At 37.7% G+C, this 26,866-nt stretch overlaps 1 protein-coding gene across 4 annotated transcripts in view; it reads left to right on the forward strand.

Annotated features, from left to right (window-relative positions):
- The window catches only part of COL4A2 (collagen type IV alpha 2 chain), a 218,390-nt gene that overhangs the window by 98,733 nt on the left and 92,791 nt on the right, over positions 1 to 26,866 (forward strand). For all 4 annotated transcript variants that reach the window (XM_075200005.1, XM_075200006.1, XM_075200003.1 and 1 more), the window contains exons 5-12: positions 7,057 to 7,191; positions 8,007 to 8,051; positions 11,458 to 11,574; positions 12,832 to 12,903; positions 14,147 to 14,182; positions 14,271 to 14,333; positions 20,041 to 20,076; positions 23,231 to 23,272. In XM_075200005.1, the coding sequence (XP_075056106.1) occupies positions 7,057 to 7,191; positions 8,007 to 8,051; positions 11,458 to 11,574; positions 12,832 to 12,903; positions 14,147 to 14,182; positions 14,271 to 14,333; positions 20,041 to 20,076; positions 23,231 to 23,272 (546 nt within the window). The remainder of the gene's footprint in view (positions 1 to 7,056; positions 7,192 to 8,006; positions 8,052 to 11,457; positions 11,575 to 12,831; positions 12,904 to 14,146; positions 14,183 to 14,270; positions 14,334 to 20,040; positions 20,077 to 23,230; positions 23,273 to 26,866) is intronic.

The raw sequence follows: 26,866 nt of genomic DNA on the forward strand, positions 1-26,866 counted from the left end.
TTATGTTTTTATCTTCATAGAGATTTATCTCTCTTAAGACTTATATTGCAGCTAACTCATTCTGTGATTTATAGCTGTATTACTATGTTGACATCCAACTATTGTTGTATCTTTTATTTACTAGACAGGTTTATATTGTGTAATTTTTGAATACTGTTTAATGAGACTGGTCTCCAATGTTGGTAACTGTATATATGTTTTAATTATCTATTATTTGTGATCCATTAAAAGGGTTTACAGGACATATCAGAGCTGTCAGGTGCTCTCTGTTGTTAGTCTAAATTCCCTAGCACACACACACACACACAGACAGACTAGGGTACATTTTGTCATAACTTAATTAATCTACTAGTATGTTTTTGGAGTGTGAGAGGAAACCAGAGCACCTGGAGGAAACCCACGCAAACACGGGGAGAACATACAAACTCTACACAAATAGGGTCCTTGTCGGAAACTCATGACCCCAGAGACAATATTGTTAACAACTGTGCATCACTGGTAGACAGCAATTTAGCATAATTTGTTGTATTGGTATCTGAAGTGCTTACCATTCAGAGGCAGTGAAATATCTAGCAGATAGAAATCACCCCTTTACAAGATGTAAAGGAACCGCTATGCTGAAGCAATGGTTTTCATCTGGCCGGAGGAGAAAAATATATTTGCCATTATTTTTAATTTCATAAAAGGTTTTCACTATTATATATAGATATAATCTTTTTAGTGACTTATTTAGTGTGTTTTCCTCTTGGAAAGAAAGGTGTGAAATAAAATAAAGTCCACTTAGCATTATAAGTAGAAAAAGTAGTCAATATAATTTTGTTTAGACCATTAGCTAGAATAGGTAGTGCAAACTCATTGCATAATAAATAAGCTGGTCTTTAAACATGACTTTGATAAATGCTTGTCAGTACTGAAAATAAACCATTACTAGACCAGACTAGATGGGCCTGTTGGTCTTTATCAGCTGTCAACACTCTATGTTTCTATGTATTACATTTTCTGTCCTTCACAAGCTCCTAATCTTATCTAGAGGGGTTTATTTTTGTTGACAATTAATAGCAGAGGTTCAGGCCGAATACTTTATACACATTCATTTCAGCACAGTAATGCTTCAGCGCTTCAGATTCTGGCTAGGCGCATATCAATGTAGATTTGATAGCGCTGTCAGTCAATACAAACGATGTACATGAATATGTGAGAGGTTCAATTCAGTACAAATTGGCTTTATATGAAGCATAAACAGCAAATATCAGCATTATCACGGAGCAGTTTGGTACAGCATACTTATGGCTTCTTGGCTGTATTAAGATGTTACTCCTCTGGGTATTGTGAAAGAATATGGCTTTAATTAGTAATTTTGCACCTTATATGCTCATGCCCACAAACCAACATCCCCGTAAACCAAAGTCGTCCTTAATTTCTACTAGGAATAAAGGCAGGTTGGTAAAATTCCAGTAGCAAAAGAAAAAAAAGGGGTAAAAGAGTATGTGTAAAAAAATGAAATAATTATTATTTTCTCCTCTGAATAGAATTGCCCCAGGCACATGCCTACTTTGCCCATCTAGTAAATACAGCCCTGATCGGTGTGCGGACAAGCTTAAGAATTTGGAAATTTGGGCTGGTAGATCAATTTGAATAATGCTAAATATTTTAATATTATCTCAACATTATAGAACATTATAATGACTTGTTAGTAACCAAGTGTAATCATTTGATTTGCCATATTTATTTACAAAATATATTTTATTTTCATTTATATATATTATTTTTTGATTTATGTTTATATGATTTGATTTATTTTTATTAGTATTGCACATTTTTGCTAAACCAGAATCACTGCATTGTTATGGGAACCATAAACTAGGTTAGTCATGATAAGATTTGTTGGATGCTGGGAAAAAACGTGCTGTTTTGAGATTTGGAAAAAGAATAAACCCTGTTTAGAATTACAGTTTCCTACTTGGAACGGCATAGCCTAACAATTGTGTAATTTCCTCGAGCTCCTAGTTAAAAATGTTTAGTACAAAGGAACACTGAACATTCTCAGATCTGTTAGAGTCCTGTTACATTTTAGAATATGACAGAGCAAATATTTCGAAATTACATTTATGTCTGAGTAGTAAACATGAGATCTAATAAACCTATCCAAATAACATAAATGATTTATTAAGGCTCACAAAATAAACATACTGTGCCTTTTTTTAAAGAACGCATGTAAAATCATCCACAGGCAGATCTATTGTTGAATACAGGTGCAAATACACTCTACACTTGCTGTATTGAGACAGGCACAGTACACTGCAAGATACATACAATACATAATGGAATATAAAGTCCCAGCAGAGCACAGAAAAAAAAATGATTCAATTATTCTCACCTGTTAATAATATAATTAATGGAGAAACATTAAAAAAAAAAAGTTTGTTTTTTGTTAGGTTTTTCCCCCATGAAATACAGTTATCAGAATGTTATTAAATGATTACTATGCATAAAATGTATTTGTACAGTTGCTTTTGATTGCAAACACATGTTATAGCATGCATACACGACTGTCATCACTATCACTCAGCACTGACACCTGACCTGTAGCTTGTGCAAAAGATACAACTGAGAAAGACGTACCTGAGAGATGCCCAAAGTTTTAATTGGGTGCTGTTTCATCATAACCCTTACATAGCCCTGCCATTAGTTCAAAAACTGAACTTTTAATTAATGCGATCTTTGCCCTTGGCTTTCTTACATCTTAAAGCATCCAGAGTGACATATGCTGCTGATATGAACCTTGGTTTATAACTCTTAAAATAGTTATATGAACAGTAGATAGATAGATTTTCCTACTTTATGGATACAGAGAATCTAAGTTACAACACATAAAATGGATAAGACACATTGCAAAATCAACCTTGGTTGTGCCATGAGCCTCATTTTACACAGGTATACTTAAATGTCAGACCAATCAAATACATTTACAGAAGAGCAGAAGTTTACACTGGCTATTGGGTAGAATTGGGCATTCCTTCAACCTACTTGCCATCACTGAAACATGGATCCCACTATCTGGCAGTGTCTCTGGTGCTGCCCTCTGTCCTTTACACACACTCTCCGCTCTGATGACCACCAAGGCATCCTTTTGTCTCCTAACTCCACAATTAGCATTGTTCTCCATGTCCCTCCCCTTTCCTTCACCTGTACTTTGAGACTCGCACCGTACACTCTTTTCTCCAACCTACTCACCCTCATCATTGGGGATATCAACATCACTATTTAGAACCCCAGTGGTATTTCTACCTCCAAATTCCTCTCGATCACCTCAGCACATGGTCTCGCCCACTGGACGTTTTTCCACACACCATGATGGGCATGCCCTTGACATTGTATTCATTCACCTCTGTGACTCCTCATCTCCCACTTCTCTAATTTATCATTCCTGCTTTCTAGCCATAAGCTCCTCTCTTTCCACCTTTCCCTTCCTTCCTCTCCCCCTCCCACACCAAAAACCCTGTGGACACTACGCAATGATGTTGACCTCTCCCTCTTCTCAGCCACCCTTGAACCACTCCCTCTCCCTCTTCGTCTTGCTCTAATGCAGCAGTCTCCGTTTACAACTCCACCTCCACCTTTATGTGAATGGCACACTAATCTATCTTTTCTTCCTTCACCTCTTTCCCTATCTCCTCTCCCATGTGTCCGACTGCCTCTCTGCCATCCACACTTGACTGGGCACTACTTCATCATCATCATCATTTATTTATATAGCGCCACTGATTCTGCAGCGCTGTACAGAGAACTCGTTTACATCAGTCCCTTCCCCATTGGAGCTTACAGTCTAAATTCCCTATCATACACACAGACAGAGAGAAAGAGAGAGAGAGAGACTAGGGTCAATTTTGATAGCAGGCAAATAACCTACTAGTATGTTTTTGGAGTGTGGGAGGAGACCGGCGCACCCGGAGGAAACCCACGCAAACATGGGGAGAACATACAAACTCCACACAGATAAGGCCATGGCATGGTCGGAAATTAAACTCATGACCCCAGTGCTGTGAGCAGAAGTGCTAACCACTGAGCCACTGTGCTGGCCTTCAAGCTCAACACATCCAAAACTGAGCTTATTGTTTTTCCACCGCCTTGCATCACATTCCCTCCTCCTTTCACGCTTAAGGTTCTTGTTTCCAGAGGCATCTCCCGGGAGTAGATGTACCTTTGATTTGTGCAGAGTGGATCATCTGGTTGCATCACAGAGATGATTGTCCCTAATTAGATCCAGAGTAGACATTTCAGTGGTCTATTGTTATTTATTATTCTCTATTAGTATTATATTTATATAATTGACATTTTCACACCATGTATTTAAGTGTATTTTTAAGGGATTTATGTCACTTTATAAAGAATTACAGTTTTAAAGTTGCTGTATATATTAGTTGTTATATCACTATGCCATCAATTTGTTTTTCCATGTCATGTAATTATGTTTCTTGAGTTACATTATACCTGACTACTTTAATTGTAAATCATGTACAAAAGACAATAACTGTTTTTCTTATTGTTGTATTGAAACTACTTGTTTTATTCTAATAAAAACATTTCCATAAAAACCTCAAAACAATTTCATAATTTAGTAAGCTATATAGGTAAACTTACAGTGAATTGGTATAGTTATGTCAGATCGCCACCTGTTGGAACAAAAGTACAACTGCAATAGGGTAGCACTTTTTCATGCAAGCAATGCTTTTTTCCTGATATTACAGTATTATTGTATGATAGAATGATACAGTTAACATAATTATATAAACACACGTTCATTGGATATACACATATCAATCAATAGATTCATCAAAGCACTGACATGTGGGCAGAAAAATCAAATGACCTGTTCATTCGGCACATAGGTCAATGGCGTAGCTAGAAATTACAGGACCACATAGAAACACCCTACACCACCAGCTGAACTGTCACTAAAGACATTAGTATTATAAATCACTGTTTATATAATGCCAACAGATTTTGCAACAGTGTGCAATCAGATCATTTTATTCACAATAACAATATCATTTCCCTGGTGCCACCATTCCTGCAAGACTTACTTCGAAAACCCTGCATGTGTAATTAACACATAACTCATATCATATGCGGCGGTAATAAATATCGACACCCACTATACCTACAAAAAAAAACAAAATAACAACCTAATTAATATGTACACTTTCCTTAATCCCAATGGCGGTGATTACGGAAACCACTGTTATGCGACTGCTGGTAAATGCAAAGATGCTGGATGCCGGCGCTTCAATCTGATGTGAACGAAGACAGCGACATCTACATTTAAAGTGGTATGTTCATGTTAGGGTTAGGGGTTAGGTTAGGGGTTAGGTTAAGGTTATGGGTTAAGGTTAAGGTTTAGAGTTAGGGATATGGGTTAGGGGTTACGGTTACGGATTACGGAGAGGGGTTAGGGTTAGGCATAGGGTTACGGTTACAGTGCGCCGAACGTCGGTAACTAACGTGACGTCAGAATGAACTGCTGCTATCCAGCATCTTCGCATTTAGCACCAGACTCATAGCAGAGGTTTTGGTAATCTCCGCCGTCGGGGTTAAAGGTAAGTGTACATTTTAATTAGGTGGTTATTTCACTGTTCGGTTTTTTTTGTAGGTATAATGGGTGTCAGTATCCCAAACGTTGGGATATTGTGCCTAACCCATCATATGTGTAGTGCAGACTTAGTCAACCTGTGGGTCTCAGCAGCTATGCAACTACATGTCCCAAGTTGCATATAGTCTCAGCATTGGTGCAAGGAGCCTGCCCATATCTCCACATATAGCACTATTTAATAACTCTGCGCTTCGTTTTCAATTTAATAAGCAGCATTTAGAGCAGCCTGGCACATGGCTTCAGGGAATAGAGGTGTTCCCAGGATAGTGGGCTTCGAATGTGCTCTACTTCCCCACTGTACGGTGCTGCAGATTTGTGTGGCCATTTATACATAAATGAGAAAAATAGTCATTTAGAAAGGGTTAATAAAAAGTGTATAGCCCCTTATATACCTCTCTGGGTTTGCCTTTGCTGTGATCACTAGTAAATAAATGTCCTGCCAGGGGAACATCTGTTTTATATTTGTTAACATAAAAGTTAATTCACAAGCCCAGTTTGCCCATTTCCAATGAAAGTAGAGAAGGTACCCTGGTCCCTATTATGTTCAGACTGAGACTCTTCCACTTATTGTCTATTATGACTCCTTAAAAAGTTGTATTTAGAAAACTTGGCAGGTGCTAATCATCAGTTACAGAATAACAAGTCCCAGCATGCCTTGCCAGCAATGTTCAGAGACTAGCAGTTCATGCTGGAATTTGTACTTCCACAACAGCTGGAGAGATATAACTTAGCCAGGCCTGATTTACAATGTTGTATGAACATGTGAAAAAAAAATGACTAAGCTATTCAAGGTATTCATGCCATCTGTGTATGGATGTCAAGTTAAGTATATGCGTAACAGTGTATTTACTTTTATTCATTCCTGTAGTCTTTTATGTTCATTCATTATAGCAGATTTAAAAGTTTACATTCTTTGTAGAGACCTTGGGCCTGATTCATTAAGGTTCTTAACTTGAGAAACTTCTTATTTCAGTCTCCAGGACAAAACCATGGTACAATGAAAGGGGTGCAAATTAGTATTCTGTTTTGCACATAAGTTAAATACTGACTGTTTTTTCATGTAGCACACAAATACTTGATAGCTTATTTGTACACTGAAATTTAAAGTTGATATTTGTGTGCTACATGAAAAAACAGTCAGTATCTAACTTATGTGCAAAACAGTTAACAGTTGCACCCCTTGCATTGTAACATGGTTTTGTTCAGGCTGCTTCATGTTTTTGCAAGCTATTGATAAATTAAGAGATATTTAAAACTGGACGTTCTGTATTATTATCACAATAACTTAAAGAAGATTTGCACAGTAGGACAATAAGTTGGGTAACAATTTGCCAAGCCAGACAGTCATCTATTTGATTAGAAATATTATTCTTACCCTATACATTTGTGTTTGGTTTTCTCTTCAGGGGCAACCAGGACAACTTGGAGATCAAGGTGACCAAGGGCCGCCAGGACTGGTTGGAATAACGGGGTTACCAGGGCGTAAGGGAGACAAGGGTGAAAGAGGTCACCCAGGCATCATTGGGCCACTTGGAGATAAGGTAAATATATGTTGTTTTTCTCCTTAAACACACCACCATGTTGTCACTATATATTATGGTCATTATGGGCCTGACTCATTTTGGAAGGCAGTGTGAACGCAATTTGTGTTTTTAAAATCGGACGGAAATTGAGCACAATTCAAGTGCAAGTGGATCTCAAGAAACATTTCCATTTGAATATGGCTACACGTACACTCTACCTATATGGAACACACTGCAGGATGCGCATAAGGTCCTATAAGAGTGCATGGAAAAATATGTAAATCCATTAACAACTCTTAATACTATAATCATTATTAAAAATACATAAAAAAAAAAATCTTTTTTTTTTACATGAAATATCCTACATAAATCAGGATATTCTTAAAGCTTACTGTACACAAAATGCGTTTTTATAGTTTCTCTTACTTGCAAGCACATGTTCTGGCATACATACGTGTAGTCATCACTATCGGTCGGCACTTACCTCTGCCCTGTAACTAGTGCAAGTGGTACAGCTAAAACACATGTACCTAAGAGATGCCCAGAGCTTGAATAGAATGAATGTGCATTAGCTCCACCTCAGCACGTCCTTACTGTATATGGTGCTTCCCTCCCCCGTTCCACCCTTTTAATAAAGGAAAGTGGAAGTGTCACTGCGTTTGGACCTGAATTGCAGGAAATTGTGTTCACTGGTGTAAAGTCCATTTCTGAGCAAGCGCAGAGAAAATTTCACACGAGATACGGCACTCAACAGGGCTTACTTTAGAAGATGAATCAGGGCGTATGTTTGTGGGACATTTGAATAATAAATTTTCTTTGTTTCTTTTTTTAAGGGCTTAAGTGGTGTCACCGGCTTTCCAGGAGCAAATGGTGTACCTGTAAGTATGACAGTGCTATAAACCTGATAAAAGTGACTTACACACAATGTAATGGGCTTTACTACACCTGAAGTAAAACATTTTAAACAAATTACTGAATACAGAGGCTATACATACAAATAGTACGCATGTATTCATGGAAAATGTGTATGCAACACTGGGGTAATGAATTATTCTAAGTAGAAGAGATAGTTGAGTGCACGTAAATGGAGACATTACAAAGTGATACACACCAGGTTTTGTGTTGCTTCATTTCAATTGTTGGTTTTCTGCACATTTTGAGCATTTAGAAAAGTTAAATAATCTGAAAGCCTGTGATAAATTGTGTTTAATGCTCACATTCAGGCCTTAATAAAGAGGGTAACATGAATATACATTCCACAAAGGTAACATTCGGTCAGCCGCGCTGTTTAAAATGATTGAGGGAGACCTCAAAGGTGGTACCCAGATGATATTAAACTGACACTATCGGGCACAGGTTAGATTTTCAGAAAAAACTAGAAGGATAAGAGACTGAAGAGGAGTTATGTCCATAAGGTGAGGTACAGCCCTGAAAAAGTCTACAAGTTTGGAAAAGTGTAGTGAGGGTGAAGAAGTCATAAGTAGGACAGACGGTATGATTTTGAGTTTATATGTTAATAAGGATACATTTGTTGGAAGGGGCAAAGAAAGAAAACTGAATATTGTAAATCAGAGTTTGTGTTTGCAAATCATTTTTTTTTTCAACCTTTCCTCATGGTGAAAAATATGAATGGTTTGTTAACCTATCTACTTCTCAGCAATATGCCCCAGTTAGGTAAGAATGGAGGGATCTGTACAAGTCCCAGCTACATTTTAGCAGATATATTTGATAAAGGTCTACTAGATTTCAGAGAAAAACTCATCAGTCGTAACTACTGTAATTCAACCTCAAGTATCAAAAAATGAACAATGATTTGCAAAACATCTGATCAGTTTTGTGATATGAGTTAATGAGTTAGAAGACCATGCAAAGACTGGCAAAGGAGCAGAAGAGGATGAGTATGTTGATATATTGATAAGGTAGCCGATTTCAATCTCTGTTATAGAGATGAATGCATTGCATACATGTTACTACGATGATGGTGGAAGAAATTAGAGTTAAAGACAGAATATAGTGATTAAAGACAGGTTAGAAGTTAGCAATGACTATAATGCAGTAACTATAAGGAGTAAGTATGAGTTACAACCTTACAACTGGTTGGTTATCTGTATGAGACCTGATGTCCATGTGACATTGGGCCACTCAAACCCCTCAGGAGTACAGTTTTTATGTTTTGTTTTTTAACTTTGTAGGGAGGTTTTAGTCCAGCCATTGAAAATCTGTTTTGAACACTTATGTTATGCAACATTACCTTTTCCATGATGCTTTTCAGAATGTCAATAAATAAGAATGGATGGCAGAGAGAGAGAGAGATTATCCAGTGACTTTTAAACCACAGTGACATAAGTAGTGAGCTAACGTGTCTCTGATTCTGTTTCTAATGTGTTCCTCTGTTATTGCACAAAACCTTCTACTGAAACTGAAACACAGACCTCAGTATAGATAGTGTATAAATAGTACTGGCTCCTCTATTTTTCAATGTTACTTCCAGTTACCTAACTTAAGTGTAAAATGATAGTTAGTCCAATCTCTTTATTAAGGCCTTATAGCCCTCCGCCTAACCCATCCACCACTGCCTCCCTCACTCCTGCTCACCCACTCCATGTCACTCTCTTTATCCCAGCACTCACCTCTAGATTGTAAGCTCTCATGAGCAAGGCCTGCTTTCCTCGTGTTTTCCTCCCTTCACTGCCATAGCCTACTGTGGGCCCTTGTTAACCAGCTCCTACCTGATCTCTACGTCTTCTTCAGCACCTTAGTCCCCATTAGTTGTTACCATGCTCCTGGGCCCTGGCTCCCTTCATGTTGATATGTTCCCGTTCTCTCCGATGCAACTAGTTCTGTCTGTTCTCTGTGTCACTGTTGGTTGTCCTGCCCCACTACCTTACTTTATTATTCTTTTCTGCGGAACTGTAGAACCTGTTTGTTGTAGGCACAGTTGGTGAGCAATTCATGTTCCACCTCATTATACAGCACTGTAGACCCTTTCTGGCACCTTAAATAGAGAATAATAATAATAATAATAATAATAATAATAATAATAATAATGTAAAAGTTAAGAGATGTAAACTTTTTATCGATATACATGCAACTATTGTCCCCTGTGATCACTCATTAATGTTCAGGCAAGACAACTGTAATTAATTACAGTGGACAACCTGACGACATGTCTAGTGTGCAATGGAGACATTTGTAGTTTTCCAAATGTTTTGTTTATATACTTGTGGATGTAATTTTATCATTTTTATAAAGCAACATCAATTAGGTTAGTGGCCTTTTCTTGCACAGCACTACTAAAAAGTGGTGGACCTTGTCAAAGTCTCCCAACAGTTAATGTTGCTTCTTCATGTTGTTTTGTAGTGTTGTGTAAGATTTGGGTCTGTTAGTGTTATATTACTCTTGTTATATTTATCACCTTTATATTTGCTATAATATGAATGATAATATTCTGCAAACATGACCAATATAAACAAGACCATATTTTTTGATTATTAACACCACATTGTTAAGTAGTTTTGGTCAGGTTTTCAGAACAATATTATTGATAGTATAGCATATTCCACCCATTAATTTTAACGTTTTAGTCTCAGTGAATTGGAGTGACAGGAAGCCAGTGTAATCACTTAGGGGTATATTTACTAAACTGCGGGTTTGAAAATGTAGAGTTGTTGCCTATAGCAACCAATCAGATTCTACTTATCATTTATTTAGTACATTCTACAAAATGAGAGCTAGAATCTGATTGGTTGCTATAGGCAACATCTCCACTTTTTCAATCCCGCAGTTTAGTAAATATACCCCTTAGAGTCATTACTGGAGAGAAACTGGGTAAACTGTTATTTAAAAAGGTAGCTCTAAAAGTTTATAGAAAAGGATAAGTAAATATAGGGGTCAGTGGATAACTAGAGACTTGGGGACAAGATTTCTAACCATCTGCAAGACATATTTTAGAGAAGCAAAATGCAACAGTGTTAAAGAAAAGATTAAGTCAGTAGATTAAGGATGTAATCAGCATGGGAGATGGACTGCAAAGAGGTTCTGTGTGGAAGATGTCATCAAAGGGCATAAAATAAAAAGAATTGCAGTAACTTAACCATCTGGGAAATATTGCATTTGGTAAGAGGTATGGGTCAGGTGTGGAGTGCAATATGTAGCAATGTCATTAGATATTGGATGCAATTTAATATTATAGTGTATTGATAGCTAGTGGCAAGAATGAGTATGAAGTTTGCTAACTGAAGTTTCCCGTTTTGTAATCATGCTTGTAAATTATACTATGGATAGGGTCATGTGGGACAAGGTGGTCCAAGAGGAAAGCCAGGACATGATGGTTGCAATGGAACGAAAGGTGACGCCGGTGACGCAGGGCCACAGGGTCCAAGTGGTCACTCAGGTTATTCTGTAAGTACCCCATATGTTGTGTAATATATTTATGAATGTAATTTATAGTGATAACAATAATAAGGAGCATCTATCCCCTTTTGGACTTTTGTGTCTGGACAAGCTCCATGTCACATAGGCGCGTACCCACAGTATAAATAAATTTGCCATGATTATTCCGCTTTGGAAGAGGGATTAGTGTTACTTTTTGTATTCTAAACGTATTATGTTAGAAATAAAGAGAATGTGTATCATCTATGCATCTGGTTTGTACCGAAAAAGTGATTTTCTTCATCCTCAAATCCTGGTTACAAATCCTGCCTAATTACACTCAGAACAAGGTTTGTCACCCCACAAGGGAAAGGTACAGCTCCATGTTTGCCCAATCAGCTTTTCTTTTACTCATTTAAATATACGACTCATAAAGGTATCATTATCTATTTGTAGTTTGGTCCTGCTCCAGGCACACAAAATGCATCTACCTATTCAGTCCAGAGTCCTGGTGAATTCCAGGCATGGTAGATGTAGGCACAGTGATAACACAAACACACTAAAGCAACTATTGAAACACATCACTCTTTAGATTGCCTAATGAGCCTTCATTTCATGAAGTACTATTAAATTGGAGATTATGGTTTGTTTAGATAAAACTCAAAATACAAAAATACAATATCTTGGCTCTTCTCTTCAACCACTCACTGCTGAATATATTTCTAAATCTGACAGCTTTTACCCACCCCCATGTTTGTGTGAGATTTGCACTGCATTTATTTTGAAATTATTTTTATGCTGTGAAATATTTTGTATTTATTGATCACTCAAATAATTTAGCAGGAAGTATTTATGAAGTATAACTGAGCTGTTCCTGCCTCAATCAGTTCCCTGATCATCCATAGTAAATTTAGCCCATGAATAAGCTATTTATATTCAAGATGTATAATAAACAAATGCGTAATCAAGCATTGCATCTTGGTACTGTCATGTGTTTAGATTGCAATTCAGTGGGCAATTAAGCCCAGTGTGGCAAATCAATGAAAATAATTGTACCTATGCTCACTAGTATAATATCTTGCACCCAAGCTGAAACATCAGTATTATATCATCAATGCTATTTACATATTAATTAAATACATTCATTGTACTTTAAAATTGTACATTTATTTTTTAACATAAATGGCTCTAGATTAAAACACTATAGTATATTTCTCTAAAAAAATTGCATTATGTCTGCTAGCAGTATATAGTACATGAACTTTGTATATTTTATTTGCATTACAGGGCGATCCAGGTGTCAAGGGTCAAAAAGGCGAACCTTTTTACATATCACTGGACCTGAAAAATAAATTGAGGGTAAGTGTATCATTTACAAAGCGTTAGCAGTTATGGGTTTAATTACAAGGTTTATGAGCCATATTCTTTGTTTAGAAGGATATATACTGTACATGACATTTATTTGGATGGCTATACTTTAGCACACAAGGGGCCTGATTCATGTTCGGATGTCTGTCCGTTTGTGTAGTGTATCTTTTGCATGAATTCCTGTTTGATGGAACGCAAAAAAAAAAGGAGTAACCTTGCTCCAGGACAAACCATGTTACGATGTAAGGGGTGCAAATTTTATTATTTTGCAGATAAGTTAAATTCTGACTGCTTTTTCATGTAGCACACATATACTTGATAGCTTTATCTTTACGCTGAAATTTAAAGTTGATCTAGGACATGCCCTATCCCAGCTATAAATCTGTCCCCACATTTTAAATTGACCTCCCTCTGTAATGCAACATGGTTTCGCCCAGGTGCAAAGTTACTCCTGTTTTATGCTTTGCTCTCCTTAATGACTTAGGCCCTCTAGGTCCAGAAATGTGACTCAGCTATGGGGGCAAGTTATCCCTTTCCGATGAGAACTTCTTCATGATTTTATGGGAATTCCATCACATTTTTGGGTGGAAAAATTTCCCATCGTGGATGTATTATTTCTTATAGATTACCTAATTTGGTCATTTGGTTCATGTGCTCTGACTCTTTTACTGATTTTTAGTTAAAAGTTATCATTTCAAATTCACTATCAAATATGATAAGGATAACACAGATTTTCTTGACATCAGTTTAAGAGGATGGTTCTATACAAATGGACATCTGGAAAAATGTATATGGGTAATGTTCAGGGAAGATAGCTGTCAACCAATGAGTTTATTTGGTGACTTTATAGTGGGACTGTTTACAAGGTTAAGTAGAATTTGCACAGATAAGAATGTAGGAGCAGTGGGAACTATTTATGACCCTCACATTTTTGTTACGTTAATTATCATAGTGATAAGAAATTATCATATCTATTTATTAAAATTATTCAGCTGGGACAGTGTCTCCAATAGATGTCTAGAATATCTGCTGCGATCCTCTAATAATAAATAGGCACAGTACTTTATAATGGGGTAATCCTCTGAAAACTGTTTTTGGAGGATTTACCAGGATAAATAGGTTCATATACAGTCTCCTATATTACTAACCACTTATTTCCACATGAGTATTGATGACACTCTTCTATTATAAAAATATACACATTGGTAACATTTTTTTATGTTAATTATTTTAGGGGGAACCTGGTGAACCTGGATATATTGGATACCCAGTAAGTGTTTCCATATATTGTACTGAGTTTTCATTCATTCATTGTGGTGAACACATGCAACACTTTTATTATCTAATGACATTCGCAGGGTCCAAGTGGTCCACCTGGAAGAGTGGGATTCATTGGCCCCATGGGTCAACCTGGATTTCCTGTAAGTACATTTCCCCATTTCTAACATATAAGGCTGTAGTGTAATTTCAAAAGGGAAGTACAGAGAAGAATAGTTTAAAGCCTTGTCTCTCAAATCCGGTCCTAAAGGCCTGCTAACAGTGCATGTTTTCCATAAAACCTACCTGGAGAACAGATGATTCCATTACTGACTGGCACGAATGGTTCAAATTGTGAATCTGTGAGGAGACCTGAAAAACATGTCCTGTTACTGGACTGTGGACCAGATTGAGGAACACTGGCTTAAAGTACTGCAAAACTGAACTACCAAATATGTGGCCATATCCAATTAACTTTGATATTTTCATTTGCAAGTATTCTACTCTCTGTTTGTTCTGCAACTAACATGGTAACAGCCTCTATCTAAATACTCCCTGCAGACCCACCTCTTTAAAGAAGACTGTCTCAATAAGTTGTCTTCAATATTCCTATTTGCCCTATTATATTTACTACTGCCACTTCCCCAACATGTGGCCAGGGTTGATGGAACACAGTAAGCCCGGTAAGCATGTCAGGAGGGTGGCAGTCCATCTGGATCGGGGAAAAAACATTTTTTTCCATAGCAAGCAGGTTGAAGGGTGCTGTTCCCCCTTTAGAGTTAGAGAACATAACTAGGGCATTGAAGGAAGAGTATAAGTATTGGGAAGTGGACCATGTGTAGTGGCACCTGTTCCCCACATGTGCACTGAAACCCTGAATGGTGCTTCATGGTGCACATGCCAACCCTGAGCCCTGAGCAGGGAAGTGTCCAAGAAGAACCCAGCACTGGCCCTGTCTGCAGCTGCCATTGTCACTTCACTACTACTTTATGTCCAAAATGTTCCCATTAGTTTTATATTGGCAGCCCACAGATACCTCTACCTTCTGTTCCATCTCATATGTAATCAGATTTGTAACATGATCCTCTGTGTACAGCACTATGTAATATGTTAGTGCTTCAAAAATAAGGAATACAAACACTAAACATAATAAAGACAAAATTGATAACAATAAATAATCATTGTTTAGAAGATAACTGTAAATTATATCTCATTAAAGCAGTAAATGTTCATATATTTCCATGCAAACATTTGATTCTCAAAAGTGACAGTTTTACATTTAATGCTGACTTTTTTTTTCAAAATAATAAATTGAAGACCTATACTGAAAATGTTCAACTATGTCTTAATGGACATGGTAGTAAAATCACTCACCTTTTCAAATTTATTTAACCATTTTCTCTTATCCCCGGTACTACTAAGAAGTGAGGTGGACCATTCTGCTCATTTGAAAAGATAAATTAGGGCTTATTTACTAACAATGCATTTAGGTGTAAAATTTGAACTGAACCACAGCAACTAATTATTGTCGAATTATCAGATTGTTCACCTGTAAGTGTCAGTCTATCAGTTATGAGCTCATCAGCTGGAGAGAATTAAATACACTGCATGGTTTGAGTGTACAATAAACTCTGCTTTATTAGCTACAAGTCCCTATCTATATAGCAAAAATTACGTATTACAGAAAACTACGCCCCAAAAGGTTTTAACCACTCATGTTCCCTTCACACAGATGTTAGTATATTCTCTTCACACAGATGTTAGTATATTCTCCCCCCAGGGGGGGCTGGCTTATCTCCTGTCTGGTATGTCCAAGGTTATAAGCATAGCCTTGCAAATAATGAATTACTCCTACAAAACAGGTGCATCTAATTGTATTTAAGCTATAACAGAACAAAATGGCTATAAGGCAACAAGATGGCGTCAGCTTAGCAAAATCACATTTCTCATTATCTATTAGCTTTTATCTGTCTAGTGCAGGTTAGGGAATGAAAGCAAGTGACTGATTAGTTGTTGTTGTTCAGTGAATATGATGTGCTTACATGCAATGTTAATAAATGATCCCTTTTATATTTTGCATGCATATTCCAATTGGCAATATGTGACATAATTTTTACAAATCAAGTTTCAGGAAAAATTGTTGCAAACTAAATGTAATGTAGGCTTTAATGTGACTAGAAAATTTTGTCTTTAAATTACGCTGCTTATTTCAAATATTTGTTAAAGGACCACTAAGCCTATATTCAGGTTGCCTTATAAAAATATAGACATGAGTAATGCGCTGAATGTAAATCAATTAAAACTATACTGTAAATAAAACTAACATACATTCATTAATACAATTATTGGTACAATAAACATACATCTCAATAAAAGTGAATCATAATCACAGTATAGTTAATCTAAAAATATATAGAAAGCAATCCACTTATATTCACTTTTGAGATAATTACAACTCATGGGGGTAAATGTATCAAGCTGAGAGTTTTCTGGCGGGTTTGAAAAGTGGAGATGTTGCCTATAGCAACCAATCAGATTCTAGCTGTCATTTTGTAGAATGTACTAAATAAATGATAGCTAGAATCTGATTGGTTTTTCAAACCCGCCGGAAAACTCTCAGCTTGATACATTTACCCCCTGATGTGTTTCATCACCTAAGGTGATTTCTTCAAAAGCATATAAATTTAATGGTCATTAATCTAGGTTTAAATGCATCTAACGACCACTCAAAAACAGACCACAGTTTGAGTTCTAATTAATTTCCCAAGAAACCCATCTGACCATTACATATTCACACAAACAAATGAATCACAGTACAAGACAATAAAAATAGTTAAATAATTGGTAAATACACATAATGCATGTCTCTTATTGCATTTAAACCAAAACAGATAACCAGTGTCAGTGTTTGTAATCAGTATATAGCAGATACGTAAGTAGCTTCAAATACCTAATATTAGGGTGTGAGAAAATGTATACAATATACTTAACAGCTCCCATATTAGATTACAAAAGTCAAACAAAATAATATACATAGATTTTTAAATTGATTTTCTTAAAGATAAATATTAAACATTTAATTCCCAGGAATCTAACCAGTATCTTAGAGCAGAAACCTACTACTAACCAAACTGGCTGCAGTTAATACACCATTGGCAAAAGAAACATATAACATACACAACTCCTGTTTAACATACAAAATAATTAAAAACAACTATGACACAGAATGCAAACCCAGATCACTCCCATTACAGACACTATATGGTATTGAAAAGTGTTAACAGAAAGTAAACTGATGAGATTAACGCTTGAAGTACAGCATCAGTATATTAATATGTTTACCATAAGATAATATATAACTAAAAACTAAATTGTGACCAAGTGCATATATTACATGAAAAAAGAAGAAATACCTTACATCTCCTCCCTATAATTTAGTGCACAATATATATCCTAAAGTGAAAGTGGCTAAAAAAAAAAGCCCAAATAAGCCTAATTAATTACAAATGATTGCATTCAATAGAATTGTTGAGCCCAACTCTTGGTAATTTCCATAATGTCTCCAAGGTAAAAGGGTTATTAGATAGATCCTTAACTTTTTTGGATTAAAAAAACTATGTTTTAGTTGGTTTCTCAATGTGTTTTCCTACTTAAACACTACCTTTAGTTTGACCAGCAAATCACTCCTGACTACCTTTGCCTGTCACAAACCGCTCTGCGCACTCGTGACTTGGAAGCTTGTAAGGGGACACACAGAATTCCAGCCTAAATCTCACACTAACCTCTCTGTAAGGTTACAGATTTAACTGGTCCCTCCCCAACACAGACTCACACTTCTACAACTCTCCACACTGAAAGCAGCTACATATAAGGCCATAGCAAACCTATGACTTAATTACCCAATTACACACGCTCTGATAGCTAAAGGCAGAGTCGTAACTTAGAATTCTAGTGCCTGGGGCTATAAAGACAAATGCCGCCCCCCTAGCCCTCAATTTTAACCAAGTGAACCTAAAATATTCCTAAATTGCGCCCCCCTTCAGCATTGCGCCCTGGGTGGTCGCCCCTGTCGCACAGCCCTAGTTACGGCCCTGGCTAAAAGAGTTATTACTTCCCACACTGGTATACTATGCTCCTTATTACACACAGGTTAGCCCTGCACATAGCAGCAATCAAAGGGTTAATACGTAACACCTCAAGGCTCTGTGACACAAATGTACATGCAGGCACACACTAGGCTTGGTACACAATATATTAAACCATTCGCACATCAGCATTCAAAGTGTTGGCATGGTCAAGAAATCTTCATCATAAAAGGCTGTGAATTTGTTCGCAATAAGGACAGCATTTATTAAATATTCAATTTAATATACAAAAAGTACAATTAATAAAAGATGGCATAGCACACATAGCAAAACAGATTTAAAAACAAAGAGGACAAAGTTTCAGAATATAAACTTACATATGAGTTGTATAATCTGCGCCAAGGGAAATTGGCTTGGAAGATGGACAGCTTATCAATGTGCTTCCCCAAAAGTCAAACCATTTCTTGTAATCGGTCCAATCTTTTTAAATACACTTTCACATCTTTCTCCTCCACGGGTTGCGGTCTCCAGAGCGTGCAGGTGACAATGTTGTATGTGTTCTAAAATGTGACCTAACTTTACTGTGGAGTGTCACACAGACCCAATCTTATTATTAATAAATCCATTACAAATTTATGCATTTATAGATACCAAACAGCATAGGCCCAGTGTATCAGCTGAGCTGATACTGATTTCCTAATCTTCTCTGCATGGCAGACAGCTTTATTTGAAGTATGGGCTGCCCTTCATTATGCTATGAATATGAGGCTGATCACTAATTATATTTATTGTAATTTGCATTTTGGAAACTGAATTATATTTGTCCATATAAAATATAGCAAGCTATTATCCTTGTGTAAGACAACATGCTGAGTGGTTCCTAAAAGTCTATTCAGGTATCAAACCCCATCCTTTACCTCTATACCAGGAAATAAGCTCACCCCAGGAGGTCTTTGGAGTTGCTTAGCTTCCCCTAAAGGTGACGCTGTTATCCTTTAACACAGAAGTTGGCAGAGCCACCAAATAAGCACACACCACCTCTTATGGTTTCACATTTTGCACCTTAGTCTACAGAGTAGCTCAAATTATCAACGGATTAATTTAATATGCAATATTTACACTGCAGTCATGATTAGGCCTTATTCCCCACAATTATATTATTTGTTAATCCTTATAGCTGTGATTCCTCCATATTCACTACAAGGCCCTATATTTATTTTTTCTTTACTTAATAAAGTATTAATAAATGTATGTCACTTTTATTTATTGTACAGCTTTTATTGATCTATATTCTGTACAGTATTCGGGTCTCTATTTCATGGTTAGGGGTGACCCTAGTTTTTTTATGCAGCAAATATTGATCAAACTAAACAGTTTGGTATTTTGTCTAAACTGGTTGTTATTTAGTTTAATAACCCACTTTCTAGTGCCAGGTACCTTTCTTTTATTAGTCTGCCTTATATAAATGCTACTGATACCGTAAATATATGTAAAACTTAGCACAGCTTGACGAAACTTGATCTTTTTGATATGATGCTTCTATTTGCTATGTTGTTTGCAGTGTGTGCAATAAATAACTCCCTCATGATCACAATTATAGATTAAGTAGTTTTAATTATGGTTACATACATATTTGTGAATGATAGTGGTAGCTCTTTTATGTAAACCAAGTATTCTAGGTTTTAATGGCCTTTTGCTTGTAGGACTGATTAATATCATAGAGAATAAAACTTTATCTCTCTATGGTAGGACGATAACATCTCATACTATGACATTGTTTTTACAGGGGCCACCAGGACCTCCAGGAGAATCAGGACCACAAGTAAGTGCTATAGTCACATATCTCATATGTGGAGATTTTAATAATGTCAATAGCAAAAACATGTGTAAGAAATACTATATAACAATTAATATGTGAAACCAGTGGTTGAAGTGGAAATTTAGAAGTAGCGGTATGAAAAATAAAATGGAAATGTATAGTTTATAATGAAGGCAGTTGGAGAAGTGGCGGTATGGCATACTGCTGTATACAGACCGTGGTATAGTTCCGACCACGGTCTGAAACTATACCAGAAAATGCAGTGTTCATATTACGCTACTTCTAGCTTTTTCTTTCTTCCAATGATGAAAGAAATGAGGACTAAATATTTTATTGACACAGTTCAAAATGAGTACAACACTTTGTCAATGGTTTTTGTAGAGTTTAAAAAAGAAGTCGCACCACCCACAATGTGACCGATTTTCCAGGGACAGTCCCAGTTCTTGACCATAGAAATCTGTAACTGTAAAAAGGATTATTTTCACAACATTCAGACCTGTGATGCATATAGACTCATAGGGCTAGTGGGAATATGTTTCTGTAACATGTTTTCCTTATTTGGAAGCAAAAAGGTAGCAAGTGGTGACATGTATGGAGTGAGTAACCTTCTTGTTATTGTGCTTCATAAGCATGGTAGTTGTACACATGTGTGACCTAATGATTCCAAAGAAATCTCCACTGTACCATACAATGTTGTAGGGGATTTTTGTGGTGATGAAGAATGAACAGTAGAAGAGATGTGTATGTGGAGAAATAGAAGGAATGGCAGAAGGGATGTATCCGTGGAGAAGTAGAAGTGATAGCGGAAGGGATGTATCCGTGGAGAAGTAGAAATGATAGGGGAAGGGATGTATCCGTGGAAAAGTCAATGTGATAGCATAAGGGATGTATGCGTGGAGAAGTAGAAGTGATAGCGGAAGTGATGTATGCATGGAGAAGTAGAAGTGATAGCGGAAGAGATGTATGCGTGGAGAAGTAGAAGTGATAGCGGAAGGGATGTATGCGTGGAGAAGTCAAAGTAATAGCGGAAGGGATGTATGAGTGGAGAAGTAGAAGTGATAGCGGAAGAGATGTATGCGTGGAGAAGTAGAAGTGATAGCGGAAGGGATGTATGCGTGGAGAAGTCAAAGTAATAGCGGAAGGGATGTATGAGTGGAGAAGTAGAAGTGATAGCTAAAGGGATGTATGTGTGGAGAAGTCAAAGTGATAGCAGAAGAGATGTATGTGTGGAGAAGTAGAAGTGATAGAAGGAATGTATGCGTGGAGAAGTAGAAGTGACAGAAGGAATGTATGCATGGAGAAGTAGAAGTGATAGCAGAAGGGATGTATGCGTGGAGAAGTAGAAGTGATAGCGGAAGGGATGTATGCGTGGAGAAATAGAAGTGATAGCGGAAGGAATGTATGCATGGAGAAGTAGAAGTGATAGCGGAAGGGATGTATGCGTGGAGAAGTAGAAGTGATAGCGGAAGGGATGTATGTGTGGAGAAGTAGAAGTGATAGCGGAAGGGATGTATGCGTGGAGAAGTAGAAGTGATAGCAGAATGGATGTATACGTGGAGAAGTAGAAGTGATTGCGGAAGGGATGTATGTGTGGAGAAGTCAAAGTAATAGCGGAAGGGATGTATGCGTGGAGAAGTAGAAGTGATAGCTAAAGGGATGTATGTGTGGAGAAGTCAAAGTGATAGCAGAAGAGATGTATGTGTGGAGAAGTAGAAGTGAAAGAAGGAATGTATGCGTGGAGAAGTAGAAGTGACAGAAAGAATGTATGCATGGAGAAGTAGAAGTGATAGCGGAAGGGATGTATGCGTGGAGAAGTAGAAGTGATAGCGGAAGGGATGTATGCGTGGAGAAATAGAAGTGATAGCGGAAGGAATGTATGCATGGAGAAGTAGAAGTGATAGCGGAAGGGATGTATGTATCGTGGAGAAGTAGAAGTGATAGCGGAAGGGATGTATGTGTGGAGAAGTAGAAGTGATAGCGGAAGGGATGTATGCGTGGAGAAGTAGAAGTGATAGCGGAAGGGATGTATGCGTGGAGAATTAGAAGTGATAGCGGAAGTGATGTACGCGTGGAGAAGTCAAAGTGATAGCAGAAGAGATGTATGTGTGGAGAAGTAGAAGTGACAGAAGGAATGTATGAATAGAGAAGTAGAAGTGACAGAAGGAATGTATGCATGGAGAAGTAGAAGTGACAGAGGGAATGTATGCATGTAGAAGTGACAGACGGAATGTATGTGTGGAGAAGTAGAAGTGACAGAAGGAATGTATGTGTGGAGAAGTAGAAGTGATAGCGAAAGGGATGTATGTGTGGAGAAGTCAAAGTGATAGCGAAAGGGATGTATGTGTGGAGAAGTAGAAGTGATAGAAGGAATGTATGCATGGAGAAGTAGAAGTGACAGAAGGAATGTATGCGTGGAGAAGTAGAAGTGACAGAAGGAATGTATGCATGGAGAAGTAGAAGTGATAGCGGAAGGGATGTATGCGTGGAGAAGTAGAAGTGATAGCGGAAGGGATGTATGCGTGGAGAAGTAGAAGTGATAGCGGAAGGGATGTATGCGTGGAGAAGTAGAAGTGATAGCGGAAGGGATGTATGCGTGGAGAAGTAGAAGTGATAGCGGAAGGGATGTATGCGTGGAGAAGTAGAAGTGATAGCAAAAGTGATAGCAGAAGAGATGTATGTGTGGAGAAGTAGAAGTGACAGAAGGAATGTATTTATGGAGAAGTAGAAGTGATAGTAGAAGGGATGGATGTGTGAAGAACTAAATAAATGTTAATGATGATTATTATGATGATGTATGGAGAAATAGAAGAGATAATGGAAGGAATGTATATGTGGATAAGAAAATGGGATGGCAATAGGGACATATTTGTGGTGTAATATCAAATTATCAGTCAAATTATTTATTTGAACATAGCCTTCAAACAATCAATATCTAGAGAAGGAACCAGCTAATAACTGGGTCATTACCATGTTACTGTGGCACTGCAAATACTCAGAATCTGGTACAGTTACTTAACACTGTTCAAAAATAAAAACAACGCTATCTGCAACTTTTCATCACATTGCTATATACTGCTGTATATTAATTAATCTCTGTGAACATCTCTATTTGTAGATTTAAACCAAGTCAATTACATGTTTACCTGTCTTTTTATAGGGCAGTAAAGGCATTGGCTTTTATGGTCAGAAGGGAGAACAGGTAAAGAATACGCACAATTTCTTCTTCTTCTAGAAAATGTTTCAATGCAATCACAAATTAAATATGGTCAACAAACTTATAATAATTGGATATCCATGGTCTGTTCTGTGTTACATATTATGGTATAGATCAGTGCTGACAATAGAGGAACATGGTAGGAACTTTCTACGTACTCACACAAATATAAGACAAACCAAAGAGAATTGTAACAAGCATGTTCCATATTGTGTGTTGGAACATGGCTATGATTGTGCTCATATTAATTATTGTGAAAGGGGATCTGCTTGCTTTCATTGTGGTTTTAACAGTGAAGTAAATAAAATAAGTACATAAACTACTGTTTAATATTTTGTGCATTTATTTGTTAACAGTAAAATACATAAACCAATTTAGGCTGTGGACATCTATGTAAGGCACCTAGTTATAATATATACGTGTTCCATTCAGCTTGTGTCCATGTTATGAAAAATAGATTTCATAGGAATGTACATTGCTTTCATTATTATGCACATGTTTAATTTAAACAGTCATTTTTATGTAAGATGTAGTAATGATCACACACTACACATTGGGAGTCATATGTGACATTGAAGCAATGTGGGAGACCTAATGCGTATAGATTGCTAGTGATCCCTTCACTAGGAACTAATGATATCACAGAGGCACTGGATGCTGAATATTCATGAGGTATCAGTGACTAGTGAATTGATAGGCTGCAATATTTTAATTATTGGTCAATAAAATTGCTGTTTCCGAAATTGCTCTTTGACCTTTGCCCTCATATGTGATTAAACAACAAGGGGACAATGGCACTTGTTCTCATTAATGTGTTAGGTTTGTCTGTTGTAATCTTTTAGCTGCAGAAAATATATGAAGAAAAAAGATCTACAGGCGCGCCGAATGAAAAAACTATACATATATTTTGTATCCAGGTTCTAGATACACATTTTGTGCTTTCCTGTATATTGGGCTAAGTATAAGCATAATCCGCCTAACAGTTGATAGTTATACCTTTTACAATATTTCACTTAGGATTGCTGTAGCATAAAAATAAAGACACAAGACACTTGTTTGGCGTATGAAAGGTCCCAAAACTTTTATTGAAAATATAATATTTAATCAAAAAGAATGGTGGCCAATAAATAGCAGGACCAATCAGTCATATCCAATAAACCATAAACTTCTTGAGTTAAAATGTAAGACACTTCTCAGCAGTGGAGCCCAACCCAACCCTGTTTGGCTAATTAGCTGAGGCCCACCGGACCAAGCGGTGCCCCCAACTACTCCGAGGGTAGTAAACTAATTGAATATCCCTGCTAGGGGAAAGTGCCCAACACGCCACCCGAATGTGTTATTATGGCCATTGATTGGACTGCTTTCCGCCACAGCTAGTTTCCCCCACCCAAGGAACCTAAGTCCACCACCAAATGGAATTCTCAACACCCAACAAGAAAGCGAAAAATATGCACAACAAAAATATGCAATGCCAACATCTGACAAATGCACCCCATCTGCCCTATAAAATTGAGTGAATTTGGCCTTAGTTTCAGGGTAACTAATCACTCCACCCCCTAGACCAATAAATAACTTTCTAACTGCTCTATTAACTTTAGAATGGGCCCTGTCCATGCGGATCAGATTAACAACCCCTCTCCACTTTATCCTGGATATAATATCAGACCAAATTAAGATAACAGAGGGCCAATGGTATTTAATGATCTCCATGTCTGACTTAATGTTGCCAATGAGATATAGGCCCATCATTTTACCCAAATCATTCCCACCCAAATGAATAACCAAAGTCTGCAGGCACCCAAACTTATACTGTAAAAAAGGATATTTAATAATGAAGAACAGCGAAGCCCCCTAAACCCCAGCCAGCGAACAGCTCTAGGGGCCTGATTCATTAAGGATCTTAACTTGAGAAACTTCTTATTTCAGTCTCCTGGACAAAACCATGTTACAATGCAAGGAGTGCAAATTAGTATTCTGTTTTGCACATAAGTTAAATACAGCCTGTTTTCTCATGTAGCACACAAATATCAACTTTAAATTTCAGTGTACAAATAAGCTACCAAGTATTTGTGTGCTACATGAAAAAACAGTCAGTATTTAACTTATGTGCAAAACAGAATACTAATTTGCACCCCTTGCATTGTAACATGGTTTTGACCAGGAGACTGAAATAAGAAGTTTCTCAAGTTAAGATCCTTAATGAATCAGGCCCTAGATTTGGAAAAAAAATGCTTGGCTTGAATCCCAAGCAGGACCACTTTTACTGGCCCCAAAAAATAAATGAATGGCCCACCGACCAAATGAACTTGACATTCCGCTGGGCACCTAGAAACATAGAGGTGAAAAAATACATGAAACACACATCAATATATAACAATTAACAATTAAGTAAGGAACACAGAAAATGCACATGTCGGGCATGAAAAAAACGGTTGAACCATATGGAGGTAAAACCGAAAACCTCAGGAGACCACCAGCCAATCAGGCCCCCTTTTTGAGAAAAAATAATGGAAAATCCCTCCATGCATCCGTTTAACAAGACAAGAGACGTACGTCATTGGTCAACCACGCTAGGAATATGCTAATCTCTATTGTCGTCAACAACACCACCATCTCCTTTGTCACCCAACTTCGCTGCCTGGGTATCACCCTCGACTCCTCTCTCTCTTTTGCCCCCCACATTCATTCCCTTGCCCAAGCCTGTTGCTTCCAACTACGCAACATCGCCCGCATCCGTCCTTTTCTCTCTCAGGATGCCACCAAAACTATCATCCACGCACTCATCATCTCCCGCCTTGATTATTGTAACCTCCTCCTCACTGGCCTCCCCCACTCCCGTCTCTCCCCCCTCCGGTCTATACTCAATGCGGCCGTAAGACTCATCTTCCTCTCACGCCGCTCCTCCTCTGCCTCCCCTCTCTGCCTTGCCTTACACTGGCTCCCCTTCCCCTACAGAATCCTTTTCAAACTCCTCACCACCACTTACAAGGCTCTCTCCAACTCTACTGCCCCTTATATCTCTAACCTCTCCATTCACACTCCTGCCCGCTCCCTGCGCTCGGCCAACGACCGCCGCCTTTCCTCCACCCTTATCACCTCTTCCCACTCCAGAATCCAAGACTTTTCCCGTGCAGCCCCCCATCTCTGGAGTGACCTCCCTCGTTCCATCCGTCTCTCTCCTACTCTGTGCTCCTTCAAACGTGCACTCAAAACTCACCTCTTCCTCAAAGCCTACCAACCATCTACTTAACCCCCATCTCCTCCCTTTGCTCATCCTCCCTTCTCTCCTCTTGCCTCAACTGGCTCCTCTTGTGCCTGGTCTGTTTACCCTCCCTTAGGATGTAAGCTTGTATGAGCAGGGCCCCCTCCCCTCCTGTCTCCATACCTGTTCTTCCGCTCTGTCTTTGCTGCTTATGACTAGCCGGAGTTTTTGAAGTATTGGTACTTTTTGTTCATTGTTCTGTATGGTTTCACCCTGTATAGGCTACTGTTATTACGGTGTGCGGCGCTGCGGATACCTTGTGGCGCCTAACAAATAAATGATAATAATAATAATAATAAGCACTTCTGGCGCCACTA

Source organism: Mixophyes fleayi, chromosome 2, assembly GCF_038048845.1.
Source record: "Mixophyes fleayi isolate aMixFle1 chromosome 2, aMixFle1.hap1, whole genome shotgun sequence".
NCBI classification, from domain to species: domain Eukaryota; kingdom Metazoa; phylum Chordata; class Amphibia; order Anura; family Limnodynastidae; genus Mixophyes; species Mixophyes fleayi.